Source organism: Pseudomyrmex gracilis, unplaced genomic scaffold, assembly GCF_002006095.1.
Source record: "Pseudomyrmex gracilis isolate BER0280 unplaced genomic scaffold, ASM200609v1 scaffold_33, whole genome shotgun sequence".
Classification (NCBI taxonomy): Eukaryota; Metazoa; Arthropoda; class Insecta; order Hymenoptera; family Formicidae; genus Pseudomyrmex; species Pseudomyrmex gracilis.
The window spans coordinates 283,475-307,131 of NW_018020617.1; the positions used below are offsets into that span (position 1 = coordinate 283,475).

Sequence of the window (23,657 nt, forward strand, 5' to 3'; positions counted from 1 at the left end):
TCCGCCCTCGAGTATCAGCCTCGAGAAGAAATCTCTCTCGGTTGACCGAGAGAGAGAGAGAGAGAGAGAGAGGAAAAGGAGAGAAGAGGAGAGGAGAAGAAAAATGATGCGCAAAAAAACGAGAAAAGCGAGAGAAAGAGTAGGAAGATGTTCCGGAATTTTTTTTCGAGGGCGAATGTTGGAGGTCGCGCAAAACTTGCGGATGAAGCGCGAGGAATATAGACAGGCAGGGGTCGCGCATGCGTTTACCTCTTCCTTGGTGAAGGATGTTCGACATTTTTTCAGTCACCGGTCGACGCTGCGCCGCGCGCCGTCGTCGTTGTGTTGCGTGCTGGAAATCGCGGCGGTGGCGTTTAGCTGCTACTGCCACCATCGTGTGGAGTCTTACATCCGCGCTTACATCGGCTCACTCTCATTTGTACAGTGCTCGAGAGATTCGCGGGACTGATAGATAGATATCGATAGATTAATTATTAAACATAATAGAGAGAGAGAGAAGATTTCTTTTTTTCCAAAGAAGAGAGAAAATAATCTCTCTGATCGCACACTTTGCGTGATTTGATCTGACGGAAATTTCTCTCGAGAAAGAATTAAACGAAGAATCTGCGTTTATATGTATTGCGTGACCTCGTTGTGAGAATAGCGAACACGACCATCCTCTAGGGACACCGCGATACCGGGGCAAGGTTACTGCGCGCTCGCTCCGTGTTCCAGGTGAGGAGCGCAGGTGAGAACACATCGAGCAGGCGCATCGAGGCAATTTTCAGTTCTTCGTATTCGCGTGCTCGCTGTCATCCCTCTCTCTGATTTCACATAAGATGCGTTCGGTAGGTGTTCGCTCTCTGCCTCGATCGCAAGAGCGCGGACTAATGTGTAGCGAGCGTCGAGATTGAGATAAAAAATTCGAATATAGGAAAGAGATCGTTATATATCTCTGTCTATATAGAAAAGAATTAATATAATCAAAGGGGAGTTTCGACGGATGAGAAACATCCTCGATGATGTCGTTGGGATTCGAGAGCGGGATTGTTCGCGTAATCGGTCGAGAGTGATCGGGCGATGAGAATCTTTTTCTGCGAGAAGTCGCCGTACCGTCGCCTCAAGCAGCAGCTACCTGCCCGGATGTCGACGAGGCTGCGACTTTGTCGCTGAAAGAATTGCCAAGGAAAATCGGCTTGCCGTGCGCGAGAAAGAAAAGGAGAGATTCGTCGAGAATGTCGCTGCATTATCCTCGGAGATACCGGTACCGATCCGCGTCGAAGGCAAATGGCGGAGGAATCGGGAGTTCTGGCGAGCAGGGTTCCGATAGCGACGTGGAGGAACTCAGCGATCTCGAGGACGATGAAGACGAAGACGAGGATGGGGCGTGTATGTCTGTCAACAGACGTGCGGTGAGAAGAGGAAACGAGGAGGATGATGAGGACGGTGAAAACGGCCGGAACGATGATGATGACAACGACGACGACGACGACGACGACGATGATGATGACGACGACGACGACGATGACGACGACGAGGACGACGAGGATGACGACGAGGAAGAAGAAGGCGAGGGACTGCCTTATCCAGGTTTCGTTCCTATTGCTCTCAGATATCTCGACCAGACTACACGACCGCGCAACTGGTGTCTCGCGCTGATCACTAATCCATATCCTTTTTATACTTTTCAACTGTGGTATGGCGTATCGCTTTATGAAACTTCGAAATAATTAAATATAATCTTTAATTATTAATATAATTAATAATTAAATATATTTTTGCACAAAAACGACATGATTTTAGCATACGATATACAAACCTGAAATATTTCCGAATGATCTAGAGTATCAGGTCTTGAGACCCTGATGAAGTAAGAGGTGAAATGTTCACGAAACGTCGATATAAAATATTAACGATAAAAAACATCTTCGAATGTTAATACAACACACCGCGAAAGCATCAAATATCAGATCTTGAGAAACTCTTCGAAAGAAATTCAGAAATACGGATCTCTTTCAAATATATTATGTCTGTGCGAAAAATAAAGTCCAGATTTCGGATATGAATTCGAGACAATTAAAATACTGTGCTTTGTGACATCAAAGCAACTCTTGGCAAAAAGGGCAGAACGTCTTTTAAAAGTTTTCACGGACTCTAAAGAGTTTTTCTCTTCAACGAGACTAAGAAACTTTTTTTAAAAATTTCGTTTTCTCTTCCAAATTGTTTTTTACGTTTGGTACACTTTATGCATTTAGTATTTTAGCTTAGAAAATCTTTTCTGACATGAGAAAACGAGGAAATTAAAGAGTTAACGATTGAATGTATATCGAATTTTCGCAATAGCTTTTGTAGAAAGTACATCAACTACGTCTTGTGTACGCAATTTACGAACACACACACACAGATTTACTTTTCACAGACACGGTGCGAACTAATTCCACAGTCGATCTTTATTAGGAATTTATTTCATCTTTCTGACAAGGCGCGTGCGTCAGCATTCAACCTTTATCGGACTTTGCTGAGTTTTCTAAGTCGACGCGTGTAAAGGCAACTAAAATCAAATATAACATATCGAGATGCTTGTTTATTCACTTGAATAAATTGTCATCGTCTCTCGCTTTGATATTCGCGAATATCGCATACAATTCTCTGTTTACTCAATAGATCATATATTGCAAGAAAACACTGCTTCTAATGATTGATAACCATCTATCTGTTCTCTTTCTCTTTCCTTTTGCGATATCTAAAAACACGTGTAAAAAAATTATCGCATGTAAAAGCATCGTGAGAACTAAAACAGATATTTTTTACATATTTTTTCTTCACGTTTTGATCGAACGTCCGGATTGACAATTGATGGAAGACGCTTTATTCTGAACAAACTGGATGATATATTTTATTTTTAGAATAAAAGAAATGAAAAAAAAAAAAAAACATTCGTATTATTTTAAGGAAAATTAAAATTGATTCTTGTTCTTTCTGAAAGAGATATATTTGCAGAGTAAGATTGTGCTACTTATGAAGCGAATAAATTTGCTTCACTTTCTGAAGCAATAAATTAGTCGTCTTCTTGCGCGACACAATCAACGCAGCTATTCCTCGAGAATTAATTAAACATGATAGACATTTAATTGTTCTGTTTTCGCAAAACGTCGTTCTTTAACTTACGAAAGCACTTGATATCCAACGAACGCGTAATGTTTCCGCCCCATTTGTGTCGTAAACGTCTCTCTTTATCTCACCCTACATATTTATTATCGCGGAATATCTTCCGAGATCGAATATAGCGAACTCGCGTTGCCAAGAGAGAAAGAGAGAAAGAGCGAGAGAGAGAGAGAGAGAGAGAGAGAGAACGGTCTGAAGACGCCTTAAATAGGTCATTGATTGACCTATCCCCAGCGAATCCTACTGCGCGCGTAGTCGCTTTCCACAGTAGTACAGTTCTCCTCATCTTTTCTCTTTTCTCTCGCATCGCGCCAGAGAGATTTTCCTTTTCTTCTCTTGCGCAGCATCCCGCGTTCCTCTCTCTCACTCTCTCTCTCGCTTCTTCTCTTCTCGTTCTTTTTCGGTTCTGGCGCGTATATACGCGGATGTGTCTATATCCGTTTGTACGGGAAATTACCGGGGCCGTGCAGCAGCGAGACGCACCGCACGTGGTGCTGCTACGGCTAGAGACCGGGTAAAGTTTAGTCAGGCGCCCGTCGGAGCAACAAGCACCAAGGGAAACCTCTCTGCGTACGGCGCGACGCGCGCCCAGAAAGATCTCCATTGTGTCGCGGCGGACAATGGACGGGTTGGAACACCACAAATGCAGAGCTTCGCGTCTGTTTTGCGTTTCACGTTGTCTCTTTTCATTTCCCTTGCCTCTCATATTTGCGTTTCATCGCAAAGCGACGGGGTTATCGTCAATTTTATGAAAATCAGGTTTGAAACATATCGCCGATAGGTTTTGTTGGGAATTCTTCGATTGAAATATCAAAAGGTCTTTATTCTTGAATATAAAAGAATATCGAATAGTTTCTCTCTCGGTTACGTTCAATGTGCTATTGTCGCGACAGATATCTCGGATGAAAATCATAAGAATGTGTATTTCGAAGCGTTATTAAACATGCGTTTTATAAAAAAAAAAAAAACCAATATAAAATAAACGGGTTGCATATATGGATTTCAATAGTTTTTCTGTTTATACTGATCGCAGGACCGAAGTTGAATATAATATACTTGAATTTTCGAAATTTTATGAGACATACATCTCGCGAAATTTGTGACGAAGACAATGTAACGTTCTTAACTTATCGATGTTTATCCTCGAGCGGAACCAAGGACAAGCCAGAAAATGTCAGACTGTATCTCTCCTTGAACTACTCGTAATTATGTTTTGTAACTTTATACGCACAAATCTAAGTTTTTTTGTTTCTTAATAAACTTTCTGACAAATAAACATTCTTAATGTTTAGGTTACTTTGCATTAAAAATTGTTTTGTTATCAAAGTGTAAGAACATAATTTTCATGTGAAATAATAATAGATGTATTGTGTTTCTTATAATGTTGCGTTGCAACTTTATTCGAGAATATTTCTTTTATTTAGTTTATAAGATCGCGGATTTGATCCGCGAGCAACTTATTCGAGAATATTTCTTCTATTTAGTTTATTAAGATTTGATGATCTGCGAAGAAATGAAAATTTTATTCAATAGTCATTTTTTTTCTTTTAATTTGATAAGATTTCCGATTCACTCATATGCTTATACGTGAACTATTTCTCGTTTTAAGTTTTTCTTTTGCAACTAAGCAAGTGAAAATTACATGATGAAATTTGTGCGATACGGTTACCAGAGTGTATTTTATATAAATGGCGCAACTTCTGTTTTACTTTGATAGTTTATCTTTGATAGTTACTTCATTACTTTAAGTACTCCAAAACGACTGAGCAATTCTTCATGCTTTAATCTGTGATTACGGGTATCTCCTCTATCTTAATTAACTTGCGTAATACTAATTTTATTTGCTTTACATGAATACTTTGCTGCGAATTACAAAGTTAATTAATATATGCGTGACAATGTCAGAGATGTATAAACACACATCCACGCAAAATTAGTTTCTTAGACATTTCTCGATTATTTTCTTTTTTTTTTTTTTCAGTTTCAAGATCTTTACAGAATGTGAACATTTAGAAGTTTAGAAAAAGAGAGAGAAATTTAGAAGAAGAGAGAAATACTGTATATAGTACGGAATAAGAAACATTGGCCGCATTCAGAATGCAACCATTGTGTAGCGGTTTGTAATGCATCTCAACCGTTGGAAATATATGTATATTTCTGCTGAAGTATTCAGCAGCAAATCACAAAAATCACAACGATTGTTGTGTTTTCCATTATTTTCTACTCGTTAATATTGTTTCGCTTTAATGAGCTTTACTCGTCAGTTTTTCAAGTTCAACATATATGTGTATATGATTGCGTCGCGCTACTGCGACACAATCGTGCGCTACTCATTTAACGACCAAATGAGTTTGTTTTGAGAGCAAGTTTTCTCTCCGTGATCTTCTGTTCGCGCAACTTTGCGTTGTTTTTTTTTTTTTTTTTTTACAAAATTCTCTTCAATTTGTTTCATAAGATTCTCTACAATTTGTCATCAATCGACAACGAAATGCTTAAACTTCGAGTGATTGTAGGACCGGGAAAAACTAATCGAGTTACTCTAAAGCGAGGCAAACGAGGCAATCATCCGTAGCCTCGAACGTCATCGGAAGCGGCAGTCGATCGAAACAATTTGCTCGGCCGCTTCAGTTGCTTGATTGTCTATTAAGCGCCGTGTAAATGAGTGCCGATGAGAAACAGGTTGACGGGCCATCACCGACCGATCGACATATAACGTGCATTCATGTAAAAATCGATTATCTAAGGCAGGTGCTCGCCAAGCTTGGATAAATAGAGACTCGAGCGTCGTCGATTTCTCCATGAGCGTCGGATAGACGCTCGAGCCCTCAATTATCTAAGCTTGACGAACACTGACCTATCATTCACGTTGCGCCCGTCTGTGCGTGCGTGCGTACATGTGAGTATGTGTTGCAATGATGCGGTACAATGATATCGTGATTGTTAATATTCAAAACGTTAATATTCATATCTCTCTCTTTCGCGTTATATAATATAATTTTATTTATATTTTTTATGTACATAAACTACAAAAAAAGAACATTATTGAAGTGTCTTTCTTCGAGATTAATTTTGATAAGCTTTTTGAATATACTAAAATGTAGACGAAAATAAGAATAAAAGGACACATATTTTTTTATATTCTCACACGCCCTTCTAAGAGATATAATTCTTAGAAAAAAAAAAAAAAAAACAGATGTTTCTTTTCAAGCAAATATTGTCGAAAAATAGTAAGAAATGCAGTTATATTTCTGGAATTTAGATCTTGCGTGCTTCCGCAACGCGATATATATATGTATATATAACGGAATGCAAGATTTATGTAAGAGGAATATTGTTGCAATACTATATATAAGCCAAGAATTCTCTCTGTTCGCTGCGATGACATTAATTCTTATACGAACGATACTTAACGCGACTGCGACACACTGTGGCTACTACGATAAACAATTATCTAGGGCCTAGAGCTTCCGAGGTCTCGTAATATCTACGTCGCGCGCACGAGTGACGTAATTGAATTGATTATTTTCCGCTACCGTCGCTCTTATCTTTCAGGGTGATACGCCGCGTTAAAACGGGACGGGATTTATTTTTAACAGACGCACACGTGGACCATGCAAGATAAACGACATTTGTTCCTTCGCAAAATGCTCGTCGTTATTCTGGTAACGATTTAATTACTCATTCCGGAAATGAGGAATACGCTCGTTTCGCTCTTCTGTTCCTGGAATATACAAGCGTGAAAATAGTTCCGTCACGGACGAATTCAGCGCGGCACCAAACGCGATCTTGTTATTTCAGATTAGTATTCTTGCCTTTTTTTTTTTTTTTGGAGAATAACTTATTTAAAAAAGAAAGAAATAATAATATAGATTTAAATCTCTTTCTCTGTTTCATTTCAAATTAAGTTGTCTATATTGTTTATAAAATTCTAATTCTACTATTTCTAAGTGTTGTTTTAAATTTCCAAGACCGCGCAATTTCTTTCACTACACAATTTTAAGTTAACTTCAAAATAACTCATTCTGTATTTTGCAAACAAGTCAAAACAAAGCCGAGTTGTTTTAGCTTTCGATATGTTTCATTTCACACATCGAGCGAACTTTATCTAAGGATCTCATTGTTCTTCCCGTTCGAACACAATAAACGTAAAAATCGAAGACAAATCGCATATAACTTCTATATCGAATGAATTTTGTTGTGGCCAACTATCACGACAAATTGCGGTCTTTTTAGCGTTAATTGTTTTGACACGAGATCGTGCCAAAAGAACGAAAGACATGTTTCTTTTTTAACGACATAAATAGAAAGGACAATGACTTAGGCCTTGAGACAAACGTCGATTTGTGGTCGAATCGCGGGTCATGAACGTCTGAATCCGGAAAAGAGCTTAATTACAGTCGGTATATGACACGCTATCGCGGCCTTTTTTCGCTTGTTTATATCAGACATTTTGTTGAACACCGACTGCGTGTATCATCGACTGCCCTTTCCATATACTACATAATAGAAAAAGTAACATATATATTATAAAAAAAACTTGTGTTTTTAATGATAAAATATCGAGTTTTTAAATGTGATATAAAGACAAAAATTACTTTTTGACAAATTAAGCATTAAAAAATATTGGTGAAAGTTTCCTTTAGGAAAAGCTCTTCTAACAACCTTGTTTTTCACATATATCATAAAGATCATTCTCCTGAATAACTTTCAAAAGCCGTCGCTTATTGTTTATTAAAAAGTTGTTAATAAAAAAAGTTTTATAAATAGACTATCGTTTTCCAATATCGTGCATGCACATTTGAGAAATAAAAATATTTCATTCGTCTCATTCATTAGTTTTTCTACGAAAAGGAGAAAGAGAGAAAGAGAGAGAGAGAGAAGCAATTAAGTCAATGGATAATAACGACAAAATTCAATTGATATTTGTATACGAAAGTGGCAATTATTACTCTATGACATTTTTATCGATATCGAGTGATATTAATCTAATATTCCAAACACTTGCATAATCTAATATTTTATCTCTCAACAGAAATCTTATCAGAACTTTCTTATAACAAAGTAGATGATTGGTTTTTTAATAAAGATGATTTTCACTTGGAACCATATGCATAATACAAGTAAAACGTAACAACAACAACAATACCTTAGATTTTTTATTAAGTTTAAAACACAGCATTTCACATATATGTGAAGTTTGTTACACGGTCTGTTTCAATAGCTACAAAGTATCTCTGAAGATAGACTCAAAATAATTTTAATTTGTAAGATCCAACTGTGAATGCTTAAATGAAATAGAAAAACTAGCAGAACAATTTTCTTAAAGCGGTGGCAGATATGTGGTTTTTTATTTGAAATGTCTTCCGATTTAGTTTATTCTTAATTACTTCGCTCTCTAGTTTAGATCTCTTTGAGATTTCCGAAGAATGTTGTCAAATTTGAACAAATCTGATCGTCATCTTACGGAATGCGCGAAAGTCTACCATCAATCCAGCTCCGTTGCATTAGCGAGCGACGAGCCAAGACATGAGGATTGCCGGCGAGAGAGCTCGATGGAGGCCAAACATTTATTGATCGAACACACTCAGCTTGCACGTTTCGCAGATAACGCAGAAGATGATTCGTCTGTCAAAATCGCCGCGATGTTCTACTTTTTAACGCGACTATTTCTATTCCGTTTTGTGAACTGAGATGAAACGTTACACGTGTTCGTTAGTGTAAGAAACAAGCGAAACGCAATATAAGTTCTGCTTGTGCACAAGTTCGCTGATATCGGCCGCTGGCACACGTGATTGCGCGTATCGGAATGATAAATCGTTATTATGACACACACCATCGTCGTCTGAGCGATCTATCGTGAATCGCGTAGATCGTACGATTTCGTACAAGACGTTCGCGCGCGGTTTTCATGTTTCAACGAAAACGCAACAAATATATCTAATCGACGCTCAAAAAAAAACAAAGACTTTTTGTATTATCATTAACATGTCAAACTCCAACCAGAGATTAGGTTCTTTTGTAAAAAAAAAAAAAAAACCAATTGTAATAAAACAATGTGCGAGAGAGGAATAATTAACTATAACTTAAAATATAAATTAAGCTTTTGGTAAAAAAAATTATTTTTTAATCAAGACTAGTCTGGTGTTAAAAATCATGACTTATCGAGTCTTCTGATTCTTCGTGATATAAGGTTGTTAATGTCTCTGATATCCACTGGAGATTAAACGGAAATGCTCGTTTCGGAGGCACTCTAATGACAAATTAATCCACGAGCGAACGAATTGAGGTGTGTCAATTTGCTTTCATTAGACTGATTACTCTTCCAATCTCCCAACGGTCCCGCGAACATACATCTCAAAGAACCATCTGATAGGTGAAATCGAGAAATATACGATGGCATTTCGTTTGCCCGATAAGCGCGGCAATCGATTTATTTTTAGTCCATTAATTTTCCGTGTTCCAGTCGGAACATTTCATCGTTCGAACACGTTGCAAAAACCAACGAAGGTCGCGTACGAAGATAGACTGGATTCAAGTTGAGATGTCAGATATCCGCAGGTCGCCTATTTGCGGAACAAAAGTGATTTTCGCGATTTCATTTTCAACCTGTCAAACTGCACTTGATCTGTGATGTTATTTGGGCGCGCGCGGGGTCATTCTTGAGGAAACTACAATTAATCCGGCGCGCAACAAGTAGCGCGGAAAAGAATTTTTTAGATAGCGGCCGATTTTACGATCGCAATAGTCTTTATATATTAATAACATTTTTATTACTTTCTAACCTTTCGCGCGAAGAGCCGGCTTGGCTTTCTCACTCTTCTTCGATGTCAGTAAACACACGTTGGCTAACGTACAAACTGGCTAACGTTGGCACGCGACGTCGATAAAACATCGCATGGCCTAACGTCGTGTAATTATTAAAGATAAAAGACAACTCTCGGAGTAATTGAAAAGTCGATGAATATTGCGATTTCTTATTTTTGCACGTCACGCGTCACTTACAGTTACAGTTTTCTTGCATTATCATTTTGTCGATTTTTTCTTTCCCGTGAGTCTAACAATTTTTTTGTAAAGTGAACGTTTGGAGTAAGGACTTCAAATTATCAACAAGTGATAGGCGACAAGAATTGAATTCGGTGTTATCGCAACCAATCTAGAGTTATTAGCGTCGCGATCCACCCGCGCGCGCGAGTTATTACCCGCCTCGCATATTGAACATTAATAGCTACTACTGTGTGTGTGACGCTTATAGAAACTCATCTATATTGTGCGTATAAATCGGAATTGTCGATGATTCTGATTATTTATTTCTATTTTGAAGATTTAAAACAAATCCCGGATTTGAGCGGATTTTTGATCGCGTACAAAAATTAGAAAGAATAGAAAGAATGAGGATAATTTGCGCGCAACCACTTTGTCACGTGCCCTTATGTTACATTGGTATTGTGTTGTGATTTCAGCTTTTTATTGTTCGATTCGTCAGCGTGATAAATAGCGCAACCATATTTTATGGATACGTATGAAAACTGATTACTACAATGATTACCTTTTTTAACAAATTTAGCGGTTATTTTGCGATATGTAAGTATAAAATAACAGTAAAGAACAAAATAGATAGCAAATTACAAGCACGTAGCTCTCGTACTCTTCATTTAGTTCAATGTTTTATGTACATATATCTCAACAGTTTGAGATATACAGCGTTTTAACGTGCGAGAAATATGTGTTCCGTACAATACAGCGCTTGCGTCTACACCGACATGCGCAACAATGTACTGCAATATTGTCCAGCGAGCTAATTTTCAGCATTCTCCTCACGCATTTTTGTCACTCTTGTTTAGTATATTCATTAATAATACATAATGTTAATGCATAATGTTTTTAATGTGTTTTATATGAGCAAAATACTGGAAGGTGTTATTGGAAGAAAATGTTGTAATTTAGGATTTTTTTACGAGTCGTATATCTCATCGATATAATCCATCACTGTGAAATATGTGGAAACAATGCAAGAGTTTTTTTGTATTTTTAAAGGTATAAAGAATAAAAATTTTGTATTCGTAATTTTTTTTTTTTTTTAGTAAAAGACAGTAGAAGTGTTTATTGATATATTTCATTTGTTTCTCACATCGTGTAAATTTGAATAAATAAAATTTTTGATAGCTTGAATACTTATATCCGGAGTTATCTTATGTCATGATTTTGAAAAAAAACTTAAACAAATTGTGGATTATATAGTGACGAGCAAATTGTAATAATTTATTCATGCAAGAGTATGGGGTAGGTATGAGTATACTTGGGTTTATAGATGTTTCTATGTGTAAAGATTAAAGACAAGCTATTAGACGTAATGACGTTATTTGATATAATCGTCTGCTGGACATAACATCAAGGTGCGCTGGGAGAACTCGATGTTTAGGCGATAGTCACTTGGCAACGATAAGTTGTGTCGATTACAGGCAAGCAGAGCTTCATCGATTGACCTGAAGGAAATTGTCCGAATCTCCTGTGAATAATTATATCACTGCAAATAATTGCATTTTTAACATTCACATCCGAATGTACTGTTATTTAACAAAGATAAAAAAAGTATGTTCTAACAAAATTAAATAAACTCAAATATATAATAAAAAGTTTTGTATGTTCAACAGAAACTTGTGAACAACATCGTTGAAAATCGTTTGTTTATATATTATATTAAGTTTTTAATTGTTTTCTTAAGAATCTTTGAATATTTATTTAGTTACAATATATACTTGTATAAACAAAGAAGGAAGATATTGACATAAATGATATGTAAAATGTGCACATCAATATTTTCCACGCATAAACCATTTTTTTTTTTGCATTAGTTTAATAATTTTCAGGCATACAATGTGTCGTACGTAAAATGCAAATTAATATTTAATATTTTATATGGATAAACAAATTTTTTTGACGTTAGTTTACAGAAGGATGATGTGTTATTTTTAATCAGAAAAAAATAAAAGTATATATCCAACTATAGATAAATGCAAATGTAAATGTCAATTATTCCTTAACGAAGATTCACGTGGTTCGAAAGAGTGAGCATGATGGTGATTCTTCTGAATTGCATCACACTTGGGATGTACCAGCCGTGCGTGGACGATCAATGCGTAACGAATCGATGTAAGATACTGCAGGTACGTATTTATTTCGCAAAACGCGTGTGTATATGTGTATGTACATGTTAACTTCTTTGCAAAAAGCTATTGATTACGCGCGTTATCATGTCGGATTCGAAAGATGCGGCAAATATATCAAGCTTATTTGAAAGCAAAGAGACCTATTTTCATAAGAACGACCTCGTCGTTTTACGTGTTTGGGTAAACTAGAGTAAAACCAGGTTCGATATTGAGGGAATTGGAATATATTTGCAATTTAATTAATTTAAGTCACCGCGAATACGCAGGACAGAAAAGCAGCGTGTAATAAGCGTAGCACGATTATATACAAGCGCGTCAATAAGCAAATTAATCGATTGCTCATCTTGACACGATTTCCGATCGACTCGCAATTAGTTTGCAAAGAAGGAGAAGAAGAGAATGAAAACGGGGAATAAAAGATGGGAAAAAGATGAAGAAATTATCGACATGGCGCAGAGAGCTGTTAATCAAATTCTCCAGTAGAGTGCCCTTAATCAATCACGGCGAATTACGTTGATAAATGCCTCTCTGTGTCCCTAATCAAACCGTGTTCTTCCACCTGCCCTTCCAGATGTTCGACGATATCATTTTTGCCTTCTTCTCCTTGGAGATGACTATCAAGATGGTAGCTATGGGGATTTACGGTAAAGGAACTTATCTCGCAGATTCCTGGAATAGACTAGACTTCTTTATAGTAGTGGCTGGGTAAGTAATTCATTCCAAGATATATTTTGGATTTTCTAATCTAAGTTGTCTCCTTCAAAAAAAAAGATTGCCGTAGCAAATAATTTAATTATTTATGTCAGAAGAAACGTTGAAAAGCAAAAAAGAAGCAGAAAAAACCTGAAGAAATGATTTGCTTATTTGATGTCTTGATTATAGCGCTTTGGAATACTGCCTAAACGTGGAAAATATGAATCTATCAGCCATACGAACGATAAGGGTCTTAAGACCGTTACGAGCGATCAATCGAATACCAAGTAAGTATGAGAGAGAAAGAGAGAGAGAGAAAGAAAGAAAGAAAGAGAGAAAGAAAGAAAAAGAGAGTGAGAGAGATCTTCGAAGTATATGTCAATCAAAATCGTCGACATCTGACGGTTAACTCCGAACGGTTTGCTTTTTGTTGTCGATTTTACAGTGTATTGCCACGTGTTGCTTATATAGATCATAATGACCGTTTACGGTTGATTTCATTTTGGAAGTCAAATGAAGTAGAGACAGCAGAAAACACATATATAATCACACATCGATCGGAAACAAGTAAACTTGGCAAGAAAACACAGAGCTTATTAACGGCTATAGTGGTCAAAAATTCAAGATTAAATGTTGGTCCTCGTATAACTTTAATATTTCAATAACGGATCTTCTCATTTCATCTTTCTTCTATAATTCAAATTTTTTAAAATATTGAAAACATTTCGTGAGAACTATAAACTCTTTAAAGTGAAATTGAGTAATATATACAATCTCTTTATTGCGCTTTTTTGAATTTCGTCACGATTTATTCTAATCGAAATTCCAATAACTATTAAATACTAAAACATTGATACATATTTTTGTTAGAAATTAGGGGATTTACAACAAATTAATAATAAGATACTTGTGTCTAACAATAATTAAATACTTATGTGAAACGTTGTGTTTTTTCAATCTTTGACAGGTATGCGAATTCTGGTAATGCTACTGCTCGATACACTTCCTATGCTGGGCAACGTGTTGTTACTGTGTTTCTTCGTCTTCTTCATATTCGGTATCGTCGGCGTGCAACTGTGGGAGGGTATTCTACGTCAACGTTGTTTCCTCAAAGCCCTGCCCAACGTCAAGTACCCCGAGTAAGTCGGCATAAAAACTTATAGGTCGGTTTGTTAATTAATTTTTTTTTTTTATGAATGTTCCGATTCTAATCTGATTTTTTTTTCACGATATTACATCTTACACGCTGCATCGTATATATTTCGTTTTATCTCTCTTCTCTTTGTCTGTCTCTTGATCTCTATGAAGTTTTCAATAAAACGCGTAATAACAAGACATATATTTATTTAACAATCGGATATTTTTTCACAACGTCGTACTTTGACTGCGGTAAACGAAAGAAAGTAATTTAAATTTTATCAAGACAGCTTATATATTTTAGTTAATTAACCCTCGGAGAACACACTGGGTCAATTTGACCCTGTTCGTCGACTTTGATCAAAATATTTTGTTTCAATTTTGCTTTTTTGTAACATATTTTTTACAATGTTAATAATGTTAACGACACTTTAAAACTATATAGGCATATTCCAAACTGTTCAAAATATATCCGNAAANTTTTTTCAAGCCAATCGGATAAGTGCATTTTAAATGGTAGCATCTCAAAAAGTGGACAGGGTCAAATTGACCCAGATTGTTCTTCTTGATTGAAAAAATAGGTGTGTTCCCCGAGGGTTAATATATATCGTCAAAAATGAAGCTTCATCAGCGTTTACCTTGTTTAAAAAGCTATATAAACCATATATTGAATAAATATGTACGTGTAATGTACCGTATTCAAAGCACATTCGTAGCACGAAGTTTTCTATCATTTTAGATACTTTGTTTAGGAGGCAGATTTTACTTAAAATTTTAATACACTGTTAATGATAGTCTGAAATTTGTTTCCGTTCACAATAAACTATCGTATTTTTTTTTTTTTTTTTTTTTTTTGAGAGTCAGTTTAGTTGTAAAATTTACAAGAGTACGCGAAAATGCAGTCAATGTGTTTGAGAGCGCGGTGAACTAACTGCAGATGATTGTATACGCGATCTGACATTCGAGTAAACGATTTACTTAGCCGTGCGTTTGTTCGCACCAGATCCGACCGATCTACTGTATCCAGAGATTGCATGTGGCGAGTAGCTCGAGTTGTCGCAAAAGCATTGCTTGCTTTATTCTCGCTGTAAAATCAACGCTCTTTTTCTATCTTCTTTCTGTCTTTCGCAATAGTATTTCTCTGCGCAAAGTATTTTGAGCTTTTATCGGACATCCGTTCTGTCATCGATGATATCTGTTCAGAACACAGTTCGAACTATGTAATTTGCGCCTACTCCGCACGGCTTATCACGAAACTATTCACAAAACATTATCTTGAAGAGATTTTTTTTAAATAATTGAATAAATATAAACATTTACATTATGCTTACAAATACAACGTTGTATTATTCAGCAACTTTGAATTATATTACTGCAAACACATATATAGTATTTTTAAACATACATTTTTTATATCTTAAAAATTTTATCTTTATATACTATATGTGATAACATTGTTATTATGTTTTGTAATGAACATATAAATATTTTTTTTTAAATCACATTAGTGATTAGATCTAATCGCATTATAGTGTTTCTTCAACTTCAAAGAAAATTTTGATTGCATGTATAAAATAGATTGTATAAAAGATAACATAGCAAGCTATTTTTTATTAAAAAAAAAAAAACAATTTTTACCCATTAAAAAATTAAACCAAAGAGAAGATAGACAAGCTTTATATTTGTTTTCTGGAATAAAATTTATAGCGCAATCACTGCTGTGTGTGTGTGTGTGTATTAACATTGATACATAGAACTTCTTAAATAATCGTTTTAAGAATGCATTTATAGCAGATAATTTTGATGTTGAAATCTTTGAACTGATATTGGCGCGATATAAAAATGATATCATCGGCGGCGAGAGAGGAAACAAGGAAAAAAGTTCGTGAAAAGTCTCGGATGGAGAACCTACGTGTTCCACTTCCTGAACTTTTGCTTTTACAGGAACATCACGTTAGGCGATTTCTCAAAAACGTTCCGTGTCTGATCCTTTTTCTCTTTCTCTTCTCTTTCTTTCTCATTCTGTCCTCTTCTCTATTCCACTTGTTCATGACTAAAAAGAAACTAGACATATAAGTACATGACCCCCAGGGAGACAGTGACAGGCTATTGTTTCGCTGTTGCAGGTTACTCTCGGACGAGTACTCGGTTCGATCACGCATTTAGTAAGCTCTAGTAGAGAACGATGTGCTGTACATGTACATATATACATATATATATATATATATATATATATATATATATATATATATGTATATATATATCTATCTATCTATCTTTCTCAATAATATCTATACCTATATGAATCACAGAGTATATATATATACACACACGGCATCCATATGTACATATATGTATATATATGCAACCGTATCTTCTCTTTTACGTGATGTGCATATGCGTATATTATTATTTATTTTTTTTTTTTTACTCTCTACTTTTGTTTTCATTGCTCTTTCTCTCTTATATATTTTTTAATTTTTTCTCCTTTATATAACTGTACTAGTGTACGTCTGTATGTAGTGTGTATTCACATAGAGCATGTCGAGGCTCGATCGATGACAAATAAAATATCAGTTTTGAATACCGAGTGAAAACGACAGTTTCGAGATCACACTCAAGAGCCACAAATCAATTATCCGGAATTTTGAAATATTTCAGTGTTTCTGTATTACACTTTCCTCGTCGTCCCTCGCAAAAAACACGCACATTGAAGTTGAATCTTAATAAAAATTAAAGTGTTAAAGTTACAGTTTTTTTTCTCATCGACACTTGTTTGCACACCATGCGACGTGTGGACGTCGCGACTTGGAATCTTTACCTTTCCACGAGATTACTATGTAGTCCGACACTTTGTGATCTCTTCGACTACTTCAGTGCACGAGTTCGATGTTCACCTTTCTCATTTTTTTTTTCTTTACTCTTTGAACATATACGTACTTCTGTGATATATGATCTCTTGTGACTCGCGCACGCGCGCGCGCGCGCACACACACATACACGTTCTCTCTCTCTCTCTCTCTCTCTTTCTTTTTTTTTATTTTATTCTCTTTTAGCGTGTCTCTATCCGACAAGCGTCTAACAATGCTTTCTGCATATGTGAACTATCGTTTAGTAATTGTATGTGGCTCAATGGTCTTTCTGTGATTTCACCACATCGCACCGCTTTTTACGATAGTGTTCCACGTTCTACAGGGTGTCCCGAATTACATGCTTTACGTGCGCTAAAGAGTATTATTTATCGGTTTTTGTTTGAGGGTAATAATTTTCCCTAAAAATGCCAGAGCTCTTTAGTTTGAAATTTCTTCTTATAATTCAGGAACAATCCGCGATACTTTTTGTATTTTTCTAACGGAAAAATATAAACCTTACGGTACTTGAAAAATTTAATTTCGTGAGTGCGTATCAACGAAGCATCTTGTGTGCAAATGACATTATTGTCGATCATTGTGAGATAAATCGAATTCTAGACTTTTATGTTCACACTATTTGCTCCTATTCGCAGAAAAGTCGAGTGCGATCACGAGTAATTAAGAAAATAGAGAGTTATCTCGTGTGCGTTTTAAAATCGGCCGTTCTAAATGCATACTCGTGTGCATAGGTCTTGCGTGAGCGCACTAATTACATTCAACAACGGAGAAAATCGTTTTGTGATTCCAAAACCGCGCATAGCGCAATAGTAGCACGGCGTAAAAGCACGCGATAAAGAAGTAGGCTTTATAAAGCTCCAAAGACCAAGCCTAAAAAGAAAGAAAGAGAAAGAGAGAGGAAGAGAGAGAGAAAGAGAGAGAAAGAGAGAGAGAAAGAGAGAGCTAATTAAACGCGCGGTGATCGCGCGGTCTATTCCAGTATACGTAGCAGCTATTTTCGAACGTTTATCGACTTCTGCATTGGCGTTCTTCTCGCACTACCGATCCGGTAGCAGAGCGCTGGAGCCTCGCGGATGGTCCTGGAAGAAGCGATCTAGCATTTTATTAGCTTTTTCCTCTCAACGAGCTATGTTAACATCTACTTCAAAAACTAATAATATCACTTATTAAATTTTCTTTTAATTATTAGTTAAAGGTTTTGCAGACACAGTACAGCAGAAAAGCCAAAAGACATTTTAAAGATGTCTAAAGACGTTAATAGTTATAATAAAATGTTTTTAAGTCGTCTTTTACTCTTCTTTTAGAGACATGTGCTGTGTGAGTTTTTACTTTTTTTTTGTGACAAATTAAATAACTTCATTATAATCATAATTTTCATCTATAAAGAAAATTGATTTTTACACAAATAATAATTACAAGTATAATCGGCGCAACGAGAACGAGCATTATGGGGATTGAATAATCTTACGGGATATTTATTGTTTAAATGTAGGATATCTCTGGTTGCTATATACAAATACGTACAAGATTTAGAACGGCCAACACGAGTACAAACGTGAGAGCACAGGCGATCACATGCGCATTGTTGATTAAGTATTTTATAGCATATGATAGCGTATAAGATTGTAATTTACATTGCTTTAAAAAATAAGGCAAAGCGATACAATATTCTTCTATTGCTTACTTTGTTTTTATTTGCTTAATACAAATTTTATTATAATATAAATTTCTTCCGAGAGTATAAAAAAAACTGTGATATTTCACAATGTTGTCATAAAAGTTGAAAATGTCAGTGCGCAGTGGAAGACATCAATCACTTGATTTTTACCGCGAAGACAGAATGAGGATTATCAATCAAAATGTCTAATTGACAGAAGACGTCGTCTAAGGAGTCGAGATAAAAACGACGCCGAGATAAAGCGATAGAAGAGTATAACTTGGGGACACAGAGACAACATAATAATTTTCAACTTTAAAGAGTAAAGCGCAAAAAAATAAGAATTAACATTTGGACTTAAAGTATATAAACTTGTTAATATTTTCCATTTATCGATGTTTTATTTCTTTATATATATATATGTTTTTTATATAATAATAATTTAAGCACACTATTATACTTTATAGTTTTTTTACACATTTATCACATAAAACGCCATTTAATTTACGACGAAAAATTTTATTATCTTTCTAATTTTTGATCCTAAATTAATAACTCTAATTGTTGATACTCACAATGTTATAGCAATGCGATGTCACCATAGTTTTGTGAGAAACATTAACTAAGTTTCTTTTCGCGAGTTTATTTTCGGCGTAATATCGGCAACCGCGTGTCGATAAATATATAAAGTGACCCATCGAAAACGAAACAAACTGAATAACTTTCACAAAAATGGTTTTTTTAAAAACAATTAAAAGACAGATCGATTTTTATTAAGAGGGAAACATATTTTGATGTAAAATTCTTACCTTCAACTCTTCAGGCGAGTGCGTCAACCTGTCAAAAATTTCAAATGGAAAAAATATTAAATGATACATCATTATATAAAACTAACGATCAGCAATATAAACAAGTTTAAATGTATTACAAATATGATTTTTCATACACAATGCGCATTTTATTCGAGGTAATCTCAGAGTGGAGCATCACGTTAAGCATGTATCGATTGGTTTTGCGAAGCACAGTCGCGCCATGCTGATAATAATTTGCGTGGCGTAGACCGTTCGCGATTAGCCTTCATTCGAATGAATATATAACCTTCGGGACCTATAACTCCGTAGCCTACTTCGAGTGAGAGAGAAATCGATCGTATTTACATATTTTCGTTTCCATTTACGCAAGCAGGCCGTACTAGAAGCTCTCTTTTTGGTAATTCCCGCGTTACCCTCTGTATATTTTATATACCATGAATATATAAATATACATATGTATACATGTTATATTTATATATATACATATATATATGTATGTGTGTGAGTGTTATAGGATGGATCACTAGAAACTACCGTCTAAAATAACTTTTTTTATTCGTAACTTTCAATTCAAGCTTCAAAGTTATTCATTCAAAGTAAAACATTGTAGAAACATTTATCGAATTTATGTAATCCTGAGAAAGAGTGCAGCGGTATATAAAAATAGCAAAAGTTGTCTTGAGATTATCTCTAAATATAAGATGCACTCCAGAAATAGAACTCGCTGCTCAAAATATTGTCTTCGAAAATCAGAGAATAAGATTTTCTTTGGCGAAAGGACGATAATTTCCAGTGAGTCGCTCTATATATATATATACATAATATATATATATATATATATATATGTATATATATATATTTACTATATGTATTATATGAACACGCTGCAGAACTACATAATATAACATACATAATGTATGCATATAAGCGAAGCATGCGAAGAGTGCATCCGTGCATAATCAAGGCATATATGCACGCAAATCTTTAAACTTAAGAATCCACAAGATAGAATGGGGGATCGATACGTTCGTAGATCCATTTAATCGTTCTTTTTTGTGTTGATTTTCAGTGATCTGGAGAAATATTTCGAGTATCAGGGTCAGGATTACATCTGTTCGCGTCCCGACGACAGCGGGATGCACTTGTGCAGTAATTTGCCGCCGCTCAAGATCGGTAAGTAAACTTAATGTTGTCAGTACAAACAAACATGTAACGAATAAACTTAAACGGTTTTTAATGAGACAGAGAGAAATTTAATTTATTTAATTTTAAATAACTACTTGTAATTTTTTATGTGGTATAAAATATAAAAAACAAGTTTAAAACTATATATTAAATTAAAATTTTGCACGTTAAAACATTTTTTTTCTAAATGTAACTTGATTCAATATAATGTAACAAATATAAAAGTTTTGTATTCTAGTTTTGGTGTTTATAATTGTGCATATTATATTTTTTCCGATAATTTATATTGTTTATTGCTGTAATTCAATGGATCGATTGGTTTCTCGTACGTAGGAAATTTAGTATGCAACAATACCGCTGTGCCAAACAGTAACATCACGTTCATCAACAATGAAACCTGCGTTAATTGGAACTATTACTATACAGAGTGCAAGGGCCAGGGCAATAATCCATTCCAAGGAACAATCTCATTCGATAACATCGGTCTCGCTTGGGTCGCCATATTTCTTGTGAGCCTTTTATTACTTATCGGTTTAATTTTTTGCACTTTATTTAGAAACGAAATGTACGTGTTCTTTCTTTTTAATTAAATTACTTTCGACGACGACGCGTCGGCAAATGTGAAACGTACCGCACATTAATCTACAATAGTGTCACAAGAAAAACTTGTATGGTCAGAGACATATTTGCAAAACGAAATTAGCTTTTATCCGATGATAAGATGTTATCGCGAATGAACGATGTGCTAGCCACACAGAAAGCTTCGTATTTCTAGAAACAAATAATTATATCGCTCTTCGTATATTCGCTAGATACAATATATACGAACACGTTTATAGCACATACGTCTCTTGTGCGAAAATTAAACACTTTCGCGCCGGGAAACGCATATATGCGTTTCGCGAATTTTTTACAAAAGTAAATAGATAGATGAACGTTATAAATGGTTTAATTTTTTTAGATGTCATACCTAATGTTTTACGAGTTAGAATAATTGAAGACGTTTTTATTTTGGTTTTTAACAGTTTTTTTTTTTTTTTGAAAATATCGCAATTGCTCGAAATTCCACAAAGTCGCCCCGTGTCCGCGTAAAGGTCTGCTCCAAAATGCCTAAGCGCGAAAGCGTTTTCTATCGTTGATTTATTAACTCATTAATAAGCCGCATTATTATATTAATGCTGAATTATATTGTGCCCATTTATAGGTAATTAGTCTGGAAGGATGGACGGATATAATGTATTATGTTCAAGACGCTCACTCCTTCTGGGACTGGATTTACTTTGTGCTCTTGATAGTAGTAAGTTTATTTATCATCTGATAGTGAAATTATATAATATAAGAGAGAGAAAGAGAGAGATGACAAAACAATTTTATAATGAATAATTGTATAAAAAATATAATTAAAAATAAAAATAAATATATAATTTTTTATAATGAAAACAATATAAGTAAATACAAATCGCATGTAGAGAGTGAACTAAAGATCGATCTACGCGTTTACAGATCGGTTCGTTCTTTATGATCAATCTCTGCTTGGTCGTAATTGCGACGCAATTCTCGGAGACGAAGAAGCGAGAAATGGAGAGGATGCGACTGGAGCGCGCTCGCTATCATTCGACCTCGACGCTCGCGTCGTCTACGAATACCTCGGAGCCTACTACTTGTTACGCCGAAATCGTCAAGTGGGTACTCGTTGCATCCCGAGGACGCCATTCGCGCGAACTGAATTGTTTTTCGGTGCTTGTTCGTTCACGAAAGAGAAATTCACACAGCGCACGTGCGCCTCTCGTCGCGCTTCGTAAACCAGCTGACGATATGATTTTTTGTTTTGTTTTGTTTTGTTTTTCAGATACATCGCCCACCTCTGGCGAAGAGGTAAACGAAGACTGATGAAGAAGTATCGTCTGTGGTTGTACAAAAGACAACAGAGACGGGAGCAAAATTTACTCAAGGAACAGCAGAGTCAACCGTTTCGCCCGAACACTGCCGGTCCAAATCGAATACCAGGTGGTAAGAGTTTTTGCTACATTTTATACGATAATATTATAAACACATAAAGTAAACTATTGTTTAGAGAACGCATAGTGTATGTGCTTTTGCGATAATTCTTTAGAGAACACAGCTGTTTAGTAATAAATTATCACTTACTCTCATATATATACGATTTAATAATGGAACGTCACGTGAACTTTTCGATTTTTTTCGAAAATGCATATCCAGATAGAAGACTACATCACGGAAGGTGTCCGCGATTACTGGCCGCACTGGAATACGCGGAACAGCAACAACAACCTCAACAACAGCAAGCGGCTGGCAATGGTAACGGTGGATCCGTTACCGATTTCGCCATGGTTACGCCTTCGGTGCAACCAACGGTGGCAATTTCCACTCCGACAACTGCCGGGAATAGCGTCGGTGGTAGCGGAAACTTGAGTATTGCACCTCGCGCCAGCCCCGAGGCTTCCGAGGCCGAAGCTTCCGCGAACACGTGTCACAGACTGAGTGCGCATCGCGCTTCTTCCGTGTCTTACAACGGGAGTGAAAATATCGTCGTCGGAAATCCGACTGAGGCAAGTGTATTGACATGTTATGCGCTTTATACACGATCCATTATGCATTATATTAAAATTGAACGATATAAATGAAGTTGAGTAAATAGTACAATAAATTGAAATAATTTTTCAACGTATAATTATAAATTTTTTTTTGTAACAATCTCAATTGTCGCTCATTTAGCTTTCACTTTGTCAAAGTGTCACACGTGACTTTTTTCGTAGATAAAATGTAGACGAACAATATGTTAGATTTATTTGAACGCTCTTCTCTTCGCTGATATTTATTCCCCGTTTTTTAAATAAGTAGTCGTTTTCTCATAGCAAGTAAGTGTTTAATACGTACGCTTTGCACCTTTAGAAGAAACGTTTACTTCGCGTCCCGTTATATTTCGGTTGATGATAAAATAAAAGTAGGTACGTCCGCAAATTGACAAGAA

At 35.7% G+C, this 23,657-nt stretch overlaps 1 protein-coding gene across 3 annotated transcripts in view; it reads left to right on the forward strand.

Annotated features, from left to right (window-relative positions):
- The first annotated feature begins 308 nt into the window (after positions 1–308).
- The window catches only part of LOC109852714 (voltage-dependent T-type calcium channel subunit alpha-1G), a 47,860-nt gene continuing 24,511 nt past the window's right edge, over positions 309–23,657 (forward strand). For 2 of the 3 annotated variants that reach the window (XM_020424142.1, XM_020424140.1), the window contains exons 1-11: positions 309–1,648; positions 12,197–12,308; positions 12,883–13,016; positions 13,194–13,291; positions 13,972–14,143; positions 20,550–20,653; positions 20,999–21,174; positions 21,870–21,962; positions 22,169–22,347; positions 22,515–22,675; positions 22,886–23,235. In XM_020424142.1, the coding sequence (XP_020279731.1) occupies positions 1,215–1,648; positions 12,197–12,308; positions 12,883–13,016; positions 13,194–13,291; positions 13,972–14,143; positions 20,550–20,653; positions 20,999–21,174; positions 21,870–21,962; positions 22,169–22,347; positions 22,515–22,675; positions 22,886–23,235 (2,013 nt within the window). In that variant the 5' untranslated portion in view covers positions 309–1,214. The remainder of the gene's footprint in view (positions 1,649–12,196; positions 12,309–12,882; positions 13,017–13,193; positions 13,292–13,971; positions 14,144–20,549; positions 20,654–20,998; positions 21,175–21,869; positions 21,963–22,168; positions 22,348–22,514; positions 22,676–22,885; positions 23,236–23,657) is intronic. The other variant, XM_020424141.1, reaches the window with a different exon arrangement.